The sequence below is a fragment of the Octopus bimaculoides genome, chromosome 24 (genome assembly GCF_046866305.1).
Source record: "Octopus bimaculoides isolate indiv1 chromosome 24, ASM4686630v1, whole genome shotgun sequence".
NCBI lineage: Eukaryota > Metazoa > Mollusca > Cephalopoda > Octopoda > Octopodidae > Octopus > Octopus bimaculoides.
In genome coordinates, this window is record NC_142951.1 from 13,740,454 (window position 1) to 13,754,555 (window position 14,102).

Genomic DNA, 14,102 nt, shown 5'->3' on the forward strand with positions numbered 1-14,102 from the left:
TACATACATACGTCGGAAGGATAGCCCTGGGGACAAAGAAGCATGATGGAAGCCAAAGCCATTCATAATAAGAAGAATTATTGGTGGAATGCCCCAGTGAAAGCCTCAATAAAATGTAAACACAATAATGATTTGAGATAAGAGAAACCGTGCACAGTTGGGGAAATCAGCTGCCCAACGGATGTTAACATAAAGCTGAAGATCAACGAAAAAGAAAATTCACTGGACTATTGAGAAATGTACAGTTACTCTATCCAGATTATAAGCTCAGGTTTATACCTGTAATTACTGGGACACTGGGATATGTAACACACTTGAGAAATTAGGCTTCTCAATCTTGAGAAATTAGGCTTCTCAAAACCAGAAAGGAGAAAACTAATTCAAAGACTACAGATCCAAGCCATCTTGGAACTGTAAAAGTCTGTAAAACTTTCCAGAGGTTTATCATTTAAGTATATATGAGTAGGCCTTGATATGCAACTATATGCATGAGAATACATGCATAAATCAAAACATAAAAATCTGCACATATACATACATACAAAAATACCCTGTGATGTTGTGTAAATTCCAATGAGGGAACTTTGGATCTAGGTTAGAAACCAGCTCATTCTCTATTAACAAGAAATCTTGAAATAAATGATGACATGCATACATACATACACAAATACACAATTATATATTCTCATAGCGTGAAACCTTGGCAAATGTCTTCTACTGCCTCGGGGCAAACTAATGCTTTTTGAATGAAACTGGTAGGAAGAAACTGCGCGGAAGCCTGTCCTATACACATGTGTGTATGTGTGCGTGTGTGTATGTGTGCGTGTGTGTATGTGTGCGTGTGTGTATGTGTATATATATATATATATATATATATATATATATATATGCGAGTAAAAATAAATACAAAAAAAGGGGTTTTGTATGATTGTGTATAGAGGAATATATTATTTTGTTTAAAAGAGTTCCAACACTGTCTGTTTTTTATGTTTTATTTATATTCCTGCAAAACCAATATGGGATATAGAATATGGAATATACAATATATAATATAAAATAAAAATGGATGGTACAATGAAATAAAGTATTGAATGTCTTATCGAATATATGGAATATGTCTTATTGAATAGATGAAATATTGAGTGTTCAATATAAAGGATTAAATATATAAAGGCGAATACGTATTTTCTATACCTTGTGGTATTTCATCATGGCCGGTATGACAGACTTTAACAGACTATATATATATATATATATATATATATATATATATATATATATATATATATATATATATATATACGCGCGCGCGAACGCACATAGATAGATAAAGAGATAGATAGATAGACAGACAGACAGAGAAAGAGAGAGATCCGACGGGCGTCTTAACCACACAAGCATGCCTACGCCTAGGGTGTTAATTAATATATCGTTGTCATAGAGTGATGCCATGTGTATCATGCTCCACCTGGTGATCTGTTTGTCTGCTAAAGTTCCACAGTATTTTCATTGCTGTCATTTTCAAAATAGATAACTGTCTCGAGAAAGACTTCCCTTAGGACAGCTAAAATTTGTTGGCTGCTTTGTTGCATCACCATATCTTCAAGTATATTTCGAGGGAGCTAGTCCAGGACATCCTGGTGCAATGTGGGACATTTCCTCGGGAAGTATTCCCTGCATGCAGGGAACATTTGCCATCAGTATTATTGGAATTCTGAAATAGTCCTGTCAGTGGTATATATATAGTGATGACGGTCTGATAGTCTGTTCCCGTATCGCAAATTTAGCCACTTCTGCTGCCGTTTTCATGTTGAAATTTTACATCCAGGTCAGAATTAATTTTTATGGATGTGTGTGCGTGTGCGTGTGTGAGTGTGTGTGTGCGTGCGTGCGTCTGTGTATGTGTATGTGTCTGTGTATGTGTGCGTTTCCAGTTTTCGAATATATTTAAAGGTACACCTTTATGGTTCTATACTACGGTTGACTCATGCACCAAAAGTGCGTTTGTTTTTGCTTCTTATTTCAGTTTAGATCAGTGTTTCCAAACCTATCTTACCCCAGGCCCCATTATAACTTTCTAGGAAAACGTATGCTCCCACCGGTGGTTAGAAAAAAAACAACTTATTTTTAATATTTCATATCTATATACATTTCATAAAGAAATATATCCACACAAGAGAATTAGATTAGCTCTATACTGTTGCAAACAGTCTTCACAAAGAAAGATTGGCTGGAGGGAGGGATTGGTTCGGCTAAGATGAGTATAGGTGCAGTATGTTTGCTATGAAAAAAAGATTAAAAAAAACATTTTGGATACTATGCTCCACCACATTTTCTCAGGTCCAACGTACAGGATTTAAGTTCTGTCACGCTTCAGTTTTATAATACCACAAACTCATGCGCTGCAGCTAAAGATACAAATGTATCAGCCGAACATACAGTATGTTTACCTTTATAATAAGTTATGAAGTGGTGTGGTTGTTTATTTTTTGTTTTTCTTTCTTTTTTTCTCGACACAAGGAACGAGTATTATCTCTTGTTTCAGTTAAATTTCTGCAGTCATGATAGAACTTCCTGACCATTATGTATGTTCTACAATAAGTTATGCTAACATACATTGTTCCTTATAAAATGAGACCGTGATATCTACTACGGAGCAAAACTTCGAACTTAGTTAAGATCTATAAAGGAGAATAAAGTTTAAGAAAATGTTAGCAATACCCCACTTAAATACTACATTTCTGCTCTCATTTCAGGGAAACAAATATGGAAGTACAATGGAAAGAAACTGAAAAAGGGATATCCTCAAAATATCACGGATCCGCGTTATCGTGAACCGAGTGCGTCAGTGCTCTGGTACACTGGATTGATCCTTCAGTTCAAGGTAATGTAATGTTCTTTAAGCATCGAGGATTAAAACATTATACCACATTTTGACCATTTATTATTATCATCATTATTATTATTATTATTATTGTGGAGGCGCGTGGTTTAGTGGTTCGGATGTCAGCATCATGATCGTAAGATTGTGGTTTCGATTCCTGGACTGGGAGACACGTTGTGGTCTTGAGCAAAACACTTCATTTCACGTTGCTCCAGTCCACTCAGCTGGCAAAAATGAGTAATGCTGCGATGGACTGGCGTCCCGTCCAGCTGGGGAACACATACGCCATTGAAACCGGGAAACCGGGCCCATGATCCTGGCTAGGCTTTAAAAGGGCGCATTTATTTTATTTATTTATTATTATTATTATCCCAGGAGATTATTATTATTATTATTATTATTATTATTATTATTATTATTATTATTCATATACACTTCAAATTAGACTGTTGGAAAAGAAAAATTCCTAACATCGGGCTACAAGCAACCTTAGATGCCAAGAACCCTCCAAAGTATTCTAACTGTCCCTAATAGTATTGTTTTCTGGATTTCTTCTAAACTGGGTTTTATGTCTATTTCCTCTATCCATTTGTAAAAATCTTTAGGAATAGTTCCTAATGCACCAATAATTTCTGGAATACATTTTATCCGAACTTTCCATAGTCTCTGTAATTCAATGAGTAGGTCCTGGTACTTTGCTATTTTTTCTATACCTCTCATATTGATTTTTTCATCATTTAGGACTGTAAAGTGAATTATCTAGCACTTTCTGTTCTCTTTATTTACTACTACCAAATCAGGTCTACTAGCTTCTATTACTCTGTCAGTGTGGATGTTAAATTCCCACGATATCTTATATATCTTACTATTACTTTACTAGGTTCATGTTCATACCATTTATCAGTATGTTCAAATCCTAGCTTTCTACATAACTCCCAGTGGATTACTCTCCCTAGATTGTCATGTCTTTTCTTGTATTCTTTCTGTGCCAACATGCTACATTCACTTACTATATGAGTAACACTTTCCTCTTTTGATTTGCATAACTTAAATTGGGAATTTACTTGTTTTTTATCTCAATTTTCGTTTTCATTTCTTTAGTTAGTACTCTGCCAGGTCCTAATGCACCTAGATACTTACAACTCTCTCTTTTCAGTGATTTTAGTACCTGGTCATCTGGTAATTGGATGCCTTCACTGTTGACTACCTGTCCACCCCACTTCATGCACATTATCTATGCCAAATTCCATGCCTATATCTTTGCTGAAGAGTCTTACAGTCTGTATTAAGGAATCTATCTCTTTTCCATTCTTACTAAAAAGCTTCAGCTCATCCAAGTAGAGCAAATGGTTAATTTTTTCCTTATTTCTGAACTGGTACCCTGCCTTTGCCTTCCTTAATACTAAACTGAGGAGGATCAAACATAACATAAATATTAAAGGGGTTAACGAGACCTCTTGGAAAATTCCTCGTTTGATATTTACTTTCCCTAAGAGTGTGTCGCTTAAGTAGAGATCTACTTTCCGTTTCTTCGTGCTAAAGCTAATTAATTCTCTTATGTTGTCTTCTATACTGAACATACTCAAACATTCGCTTATCCATGAATGTGGGATCATGTCATAGGCTTTCTTATAACCTATCCATGCTATTGCTAGATTTTTCTTTCTAGCTTTTACTTCATTCAGAACTGCTTTGTCTATATATATTAGATCATCCGTTCCTCTAGCCTTCTTCCTGCAACCTTTCTGTTCTTCTGGTAATAAATTCTGGTTGTCAAGGTGCTCCAATTATTATTATTATTATTATCATTATTTACTTATAATCTGCATGTTTGTAACAATCACTCACCGAAACACACCAGTGTCCTAGGGTGAGTGAAGGATAAGAGATGTTACAGTATGACTGATAGGGGAGAGAAAGTGGCAGGGGCAGTAGCGAAATATCTTCATGTAATACAGCACATACATTTAAATTGATAGGGGTTTTCTAAGGATGTGGGCAGTACTTATCAGCACAATCTTTTGGATTTCTCGGAGACATGGTTCTCCTGGGATATTATCTAGATGTTGGGAATTTGTGAAGTTATTCCAGGACTTCTTTCCACTTGTTTTAAGGCTTTCCCTAATACCTGTCTGACAAAATTCAAGAAATTCCAGTAGTGCTTGTGAACGTCCATCCCGAACTTTATCTGGATACCAATTGGGATTCTTGCCAATCCAATCATGCCAGATTTGATCATCATCTCTTTTATTTTTAGTAAGCATAGGGTTTTCTGACTCCTCGTTACCAGTTTTTTTCAAAAAAGTATTCCTTCAGCTTGTAGCTGACAAACTGAAATAGCCTTTGAGCTAGTTTGACGGTGGACAAATTGAGATAGTTACTATTATCATTATCATCATCATCATCATCATCATCATCATCATCATCATCATCATCATCATCAACAACAACAACATCAACATCATCATCATCATTATACTCATTAATGAGTGAGAGAGCAGCACATGCCATTAAATTGACGCTGGAGTACAAATATACGAAACCCACTATACCCATCATCACTACCCGTTTGATAAGGGTCCACCAGGCACATGCATCACAACCATATGTGTGCTACATGGTGATATCAAGGTAAACAGCGCATGATCTTGTAGGTAGAGCCCATGTAGAATTTTCTTCAGATTGAGTAGCCCATCCCGCTCAACAGGTCTCTCAATAAGGGTGTTTAACGAACTGTTTTTTTTTTACCCTAGGTGTTCTTTGATCGAGCTCAGCTGATCTAAGCTTAGCCGTCCCGTGATTTTTATGTCAGAGATTAAACTGTTCACCACCACCAACAACATCTCTATTACTATTAATAAGCCTACTACCATCATCATCACCAGCAGCGACATCTTCGTCACCAACACCACCATTATCCCCACCCGGCATCACTATGGCAACCACCAACACCAACATCTTCACCACCACTACCACCATCACCATTACTATCACCATTATCTACCACCACCACCATCACCATGATTACCACTATTATCACCATCATCACCACCACTACCACCACCATCACTATCATCATTATCCACCACCATCACCATCATCACCATCATTACCAGTCACCACCACCACCACACCACCATTACAACCACCATTACCACCACCACTACTCCCACCACCACCACCACGACTACCATCATGACCATTATCCACCACCCACCACCACCACCCCACCACTACCACCACCCTCTCCACTACCACCACTAATACCACCAATATTGAATCTGTCTCTTACCCCTAATGTTATTGCCGTTTTGTTACAGGACAATATGTTCTGGTTCTTGGATGAGAGAACCCTTATTCTAAGTGATGGCTACCCTAAGTTCAGTGGGGTCTACTGGCCCAATTTACCACTCAATGTAGACGCCGCTGTCTGGTACAAACAGAACAACATCTATTTCTTCAAAGATACAAAGTAAGTACCATTTTCATAGAGGCATAGCCGTGAGGTTAAGACGTTCGCATCCCAACCATTTGGTTCCGAGTTTCGCGCCCACTGTATGGCACCTTGCGCATCTGTGCTCAACTACAGACCCCGTGGTAACAAAAGCTTTGAAATGTGGATTTGGTGAACGGAAATTGAAAAGAAAAGTCACCCATTGCGCGCGAGCTTGTCTCTGTGTGTGTGTGTGTGTGTGTGTGTGTGTGTGTGCGTGTGTGTGCGCGCGTGCGTGCGTGTGTGTCTGTGTGTCTGTGTGTCTGTGTGTCTGTGTGTGTGTGTGTGTGTGTATGTGTGTGTGTGTGTGTGTGTGTGTGCTATGTACATTTCATTCCTTCGTTCATTCAATGTGCATTTTTCCATGCCTTCACAGACTGGAAGAGAATTTCAGACATGTCTTTACAGCCGGATGCTCTTCCTTTCACAAACCTTTGCATGTCTTTAATGTAAAGAGCTTCATTACTGCCACAATAAACGCAGGAAATGCAAGCCTCATGTCTTCGCTCAAATGGTAACATGCGAAATGACGCAAAGACATTATTTACTCACTCACATATAATCACGTACATGCATACATACAGAAGCATACAAACACACTCTCACAAAGAAGTACACACACGCACACATACACGTTTTGATGATGGTGACCGCTGAATGGTCTTAGTCGCATTGATTAAGCTAAAGAACTAAAACCGTGCGTGCTTTCATCCATACATACATGGGCACACACACACACATACATACATACATACATACATACATACATACATACATGGATGTATGCATACGTACATACATACATACATGCATACATACATACATAATACATACATACATGCATACATACACGCATGCATATATATACATACATGTATAATACATACATGCATACATACACGCATGCATATATATACATACATGTATAATACATACATGCATACATACACGCATGCATACATACATGCATATATGCATACATACGTGCATGTATACTTACACACATACATGCATACATACATGTGTACAAACATACACATGGGTACACACATGCATGCATACATACACACATACATACATACATACATACGTGGGTACACACATGCAAACGTACATCTATCCTTGCTAACAAGTAAACATGTATTACGCATACATAATACATAAAAACATACAAACATACATACGAGGGGGTGCTGAAAAGTTCCTGGCTTTGGATAAGTGATAATACAGGACGATAAGATAATTATGGTTTTATTCAACATATTCCCCTCTCAGACACACACACACCTATTGCAGAAGTCTTTTAGTTTTTCCAAGCCCTCTAAAAGAATTCGGAAGTTGGGCCTCCAGCCAGCCCTTTCGTAATAACATTAAATCCAAGAACTTTTTAGCACTCCTTCGTGTGTGTATATATATATATTATTATGATTGACCGTTGACTGAACACTATTCAATTTTTTTTCTCCGTGTTTTTCTCCTTGTCTCCGTATTCTTTCTGTTGAAGAGCGTAGCTCGAAACGTCAAAGACTTTCCGTATTCCCGAGCGTCATACTAATATATACTTTTGTTATTTACACCACCTGTCCTCGTCTGTTGTTATTATTTGTATATTCTCCCATATATATATATATATATATATATATATATATACAGACACACACACACACACATACATACATACACACACACATATGCACACACACATACAAACACACACATATGCAAAGTACATGCAAATATGCATATCAACTCAAGTAATGTAGGTGGAACATTCACATCAAAACTTCTGTACGACACACAGGAAAACGTATGAACCTTCACAGAGGTCATGCATCCCTGCTAATGTGAAGATCTCTTGGAAAATCAAAGAGGAAAAGGATAACTCTGGACGAATGCTTCGAAACCATCAGTTTCTATATCCAGATTATAGATTCATATTTATACCAATAATAATTAAAGTACCTGATTTGCGGAGTAAACGTTTGAGTAACAATCTGGACTAACAAACATGAGGTAATGAGTTCAATTCCTAGGCCAGGCTGTGTGTTGTGTTCTTGATCAAGACACTTTATTTTACGTTGCTCCAGTTCACTCAGCTGTAATGAGTTGAGACATCACTGGTGCCAAGCTGCATCGGTCCCTTTGCCTTTCCCTTGGATAACATCAGTGGTGTGGAGAGGAGAGGCTGGTATGCATGGGCAACTGCTGGTCTTCCATAAACAACCTTTCCCGGACTTGTGCTTCGGGGGTGGGGAACTTTCGAGGTGCAATCCCATGATCATTTATGACTGAAGGGGGTCTTTATCATTGACCCTTTAGAATAAACTGGATAAGCTAGTGTTTTCTGAGAAAGAAATCAACCAGCTGATGCTGATATTTCACATACAATCTATAAGTGGAACGGTAAAAATATGCAAGATTTTTTTTCAAATACAAAATGTGAATTTGTTTTCGTTATCGACATTCCAACGACGGAGCTTTGTATCTTTGTTAGAAAGCAGCTTCTTCTTTGTAAGAAGGTTTCAAATAATTAAAATTAGAAGAGAACCTACATACAAAAAAAAATATATATACATGCATACGAACATGAAATACATTATCTTTTATCTTTTGTCGTTTACTTGTTTCAGCCATTAGACTGCGGTCATGCTGGGGCACCACTTTGAAAATCCCAGTACTTTTTTTAAAGCCTGGTACTTCTATCGGTCTTTTACGCCGAATCATTACGTTACTGGACGTAAACAGATCAACAATGGTTGTCAAGTGGTGGTGAGGAACAGACACACACATACACACGCACACACATGCGTCACACATATATGCATATGTACACACACACACATATATATATATATATATATATATATATATATATATATATATATATATATATATATATATATATATATATATATATATATATATATATACGAAGGGCTTCTTTCAGTTTCCGTCTACCAGATCTGTCCTACCCGAGGCTATAGCAGAAGACAGTTGTCCGAGTAGGACTGAACCCGGAACCGTGTGGTTGAGAAGCAAACTTCCAACCACACAGCCACGCTTGCACTCATTTATTTATATATTTCCATCAACTTTATTTTCTTCTTTTCTTTCCAGTTACTACAAGTTGGACATCGTTACACGGTCTATAGAGAACGGTTACCCACAAGAGTTAGCACCCTATTGGTTGAATTGTCGCAATAACAAGAGATCAAAGAAAGACTAAGCAGGAATCTTAATAACGACAAAATAATAGCAAACTGAAGGCACCAATGACTTTATGTAATCCCATTAAATCGTTTAACACGATTATTTTCTTCTTTAACACATTAAAGTTTTGTCTCTCTGTTCAGATTGAAATTTCAGCAATCGACTCTCTGACTTAATGCGTAGTGTGTGAGTTTGTGTGTGTGTGTGCGTGCAGGTGTATGTGCGCATGTGCATACATATATATATATATATATATATATATATATATGCATACATATATATATATAGAGAGAGATAGATAGATAGATAGATAGATAGATAGATAGATAGATAGATAGATAGATATGTATATACATATACATGTTATATGTATGTATATACATACATATATATATGTATATGTATATACATACATATATATATGTATATATATATATATATATATATATATATATATATATATATATATATTCATGCATATACATATATTATGACAACATATTTGTGTGTGTATACAGATATATACACATGAATATACCTCATTCTCTTTTATTCTGTTATCTCTTTTATCTATCTATCTATTTATCTATGTATCTATATATATATATATATATATATATATATATATATATATATATATATATATATATATGCATATATATATATTTATATATATACATATATATATATATATATATATATATATATATATATATATATATATATATATATATATATATATATATATATATATATATATATATATATATATATATATATATATACAACCGCCATAATTGACTGCTAGCCACTAAAGCTTTTTTTTATTCTCTCTCTGTTTATTTCCTTGTGTTCCTTTCTGATGAAGAACGTAGGCTCGAAACGTAAAAGACTTTCTCACCTTCTCGAGCGTTAAACTAATATACCTGTTTGTTGTTTATGCACCTGTCTCCGTCTCTTGGTTTTTTTGTTTTGTTCTGTTTTTTTGTAAATTCCAACTACATATATATATAATTTTATAGAAATTAGGAAACTAACATTTACTTTTGTTTAATTGTAAAAAATTGTCACCCCCAACTTAAGAAATTTATCACCACTTTTGCCCTAAATCATGCGAAATTCTAGCAGGGTTCATAAAGCCTGCTCAAGTTTTTACTAAACTTGGTGTGCTGACTATATATATTTATATACATACATATGTATGTGTGCATGTATGTATACACACATATACACATGCACGTATACTTTGTGTGTGTGTATATGCGTTTGTACCTGTCTGTGTCGTTGAGTGTGTTGGCTGGAGATTGATCTCAAAACATTACTTTAATACACTGCGACAACCTATAGTATTTCAACAAAACAAAACACATCTCGAAAACTTTGGGGTCTTAAAAAATACTTCAAAAGCTACATTTATTATTTCAGCGGTGAGCTGGCAAAAACGTTAGCATGCCAGGAGAAATGCTTAGCGGTATTTCGTCTGTCTTTACGTTCTGGGTTCAAATTCCGCCGAGGTCGACTTTGCCTTTCATCCTTTAAGGGTCAATAAATTAAGTACCAGTTGCGCACTGGGATCAATCTAATCGACTAGCCCCCTCCCCCAAAATCTTTTGGCCTTGTGCTTACTCTCTTTTACTTGTTTCAGTCATTTAACTGCGGCCATGCTGGAGCACCGCCTTCAGTCGAGAAAATCTACCCCAGGACTTATTCTTTGTAAGCTTAGTACTTATTCTACCGGTCTCTTTTTGCCGAACCGCTAGGTTACGGGGACGTAAACACACCAGCATCGGTTGTCAAGCGATGGTGGGGGGACAAACACAGACACAGAAACACACATACATATATATATACATATATACGACGGGCTTCTTTCAGTTTCCGTCTACCAAATCCACTGACAAGGCTTTGGTCGGTCCGAGGCTATAGTAGAAGACACTTGCCCAAGGTGCCACGCAGTGGGACTGAACCCGGAACCATGTGGTTGGTAAGCAAGCTACTTACCACACAGCCACTCCTGCGCCTATATGGCCACTCCTGCGCCTTAGAGTAGAAAAGAATATTTTACCGCTTGCACGTGGCCGCAGTATGTAGAAAGAGTGAGAGAAAGAGAGGAAGTAAGTGAAAGGTAAAGCGAAAAACAGTCATTGTGTTGAAGAAAGAGAGAGAGAGAGTGTGTGTGTGTGTGTGTGTGTGTGTGTGTGTGTGTGTGTGTGTCTGTGTGTGTGTGTGAAGTAACAAAAAGGAGTGTGTAGTAGTAATACCACATGACAGCATTGAGTAAGAGAGATTAAGAAAATATCAAAATGGTAACATAGTTTCCAAAACGGCGTTCGAGAGACAAAGAGGAAAATACACAATAAGCAAAATCTATGGCGTTTGAGAGTGAAAGCAGAAGAGACTAAAGCAAGAGAAATCTTTCATAATTACACGATAAATAAGACCGGACAGACGGAGAAGAAATTCAACGCCATGAAATCCTATTCTATAGCACGAGTAACGCTTACTAGGAAAATGGCCGCAGCTGGTTGGTGGAATTAACATGAAATTCTTGTTAGTTTGTTATTATTGTTGTTGTATATTCTTTTTTTTTTCGTGATATAAATAAAGCACTCTAAGGCCGAAATATCAGCTTATATCATTTAGCTGCAAGAATTCATATAATTTGTAAAAGGAACTGTCTTTGGCTTTGTTGTTGCTATTTTATGTGTGTGTGCGTGTAAAAGTGTGTATGTGTGTGTACGTGTGTGTGTGTGTGTGTGTGTGTGTGTGTGTGTGTGTGTGTGTGTGTGTGTGTGTACATATAGATATACTGACCTGATATATAGTCTGATTACCAAACTAACAATTTTCCCCAAGGGACTCAGTGACCGAGACTGTTGTCTCTGTAGCTCCACCCTCGGAGGAATGTGCTTACGCTCTCCCCATGACTAACCTGAGGAGGTCAAATACAAACTTTATGAAGACTTGAAAGCCGCCAGAGTTTGTGCAGACTACCAGACATGGGAGGGAATCATTGGGAGAAGCGGAGCTGACAAGACCAGCTCCTATGGTTATCTGCCGCTGATGACGTGCGCAGCGCATGACCTGCTAATCACCATTACAGTGGTCGTCTGCCCAACCGCAAAAAAGACGTCCTGGATTCATCCGCGTAGCAAACAATGGCATCTAATTGACTACATCTAATTGAGAGAAAGGCAGATAGACAGAGACGGAGAGAGAGAGGGGGGTTGATGGAGATGATGGCAATGGTTTAGAAACTGAACCTCAGATCATTGAGTGAATCCTCAGATCATTGAGTGAATCCTCAGATCATTGAGTGAATCCTCAAATCATTGAGTGAATCCTCAAATCATTGAGTGAATCCTCAAATCATTGAGTGAATCCTCAGATCATTGAGTGAATCCTCAAATCATTGAGTGAATCCTCAGATCATTGAGTGAATCCTCAAATCATTGAGTGAATCCTCAAATCATTGAGTGAATCCTCAGATCATTGAGTGAATCCTCAAATCATTGAGTGAATCCTCAGATCATTGAGTGAATCCTCAAATCATTGAGTGAATCCTCAGATCATTGAGTGAATCCTCAAATCATTGAGTGAATCCTCAAATCATTGAGTGAATCCTCAAATCATTGAGTGAATCCTCAGATCATTGAGTGAATCCTCAAATCATTGAGTGAATCCTCAGATCATTGAGTGAATCCTCAAATCATTGAGTGAATCCTCAAATCATTGAGTGAATCCTCAGATCATTGAGTGAATCCTCAAATCATTGAGTGAATCCTCAGATCATTGAGTGAATCCTCAAATCATTGAGTGAATCCTCAAATCATTGAGTGAATCCTCAAATCATTGAGTGAATCCTCAAATCATTGCGTGAATCCTCAGATCATTGAGTGAATCCTCAAATCATTGAGTGAATCCTCAGATCATTGAGTGAATCCTCAATGAATGTGTCGTGAGAAACTTAGCTTGGTGGCACCCATTCCTCTCCAAGCTGTTAGCCATAACTGTATGTCTCTACAGGAGACATGCCTTGGCCCCCGAACACTAGGCCGTTCACCTGAACAGGTTCCTCCGCTCGAACCGGTGACTCATTGAGAAGCCATACCAGGAATCTTTCTGCTACTTGGATTAACCCACCGGCTGCAGTGGGATACCAGGGGGAAAAGTTCCTGGTTTTGTGTAAAAGAAAATGCAAGAGGATCAGTTAATTATGATTTTATTCAACATATTCCCCTCTCAAATTCACACACTTATTGCAGTGGTCCTGTAAAAGAACTCGGAAGTTGAGCCTCTAACCAGGCCTTTCGTGATACCTCTAACGCCAGGAACATTTCAGCACCCCTCGTAAGTCCCACTGCTCAGCCCAACGGGCAATTGCTTTCTACTATAGACCCGAGCCTACCAATGCCTTATGAGGGAGTTTCAAAGATGGAGACAGCATGGAATCCTGTCATATATATATATACAGGGTAGCCACTTTAAAACTGTATGTATGTATGTATGTGTGTG

At 37.4% G+C, this 14,102-nt stretch overlaps 1 protein-coding gene across 1 annotated transcript in view; it reads left to right on the plus strand.

The window, feature by feature from the left end:
* Positions 1–9,746, plus strand: part of LOC106876110 (collagenase 3) — a 46,693-nt gene extending 36,947 nt beyond the window's left edge. The window contains exons 9-11 of the mRNA XM_089341265.1: positions 2,757–2,884; positions 6,205–6,356; positions 9,495–9,746. Coding sequence (XP_089197391.1) covers positions 2,757–2,884; positions 6,205–6,356; positions 9,495–9,603 — 389 coding nt within the window. The 3' untranslated portion in view covers positions 9,604–9,746. The remainder of the gene's footprint in view (positions 1–2,756; positions 2,885–6,204; positions 6,357–9,494) is intronic.
* The last annotated feature ends 4,356 nt before the right edge of the window (positions 9,747–14,102 follow it).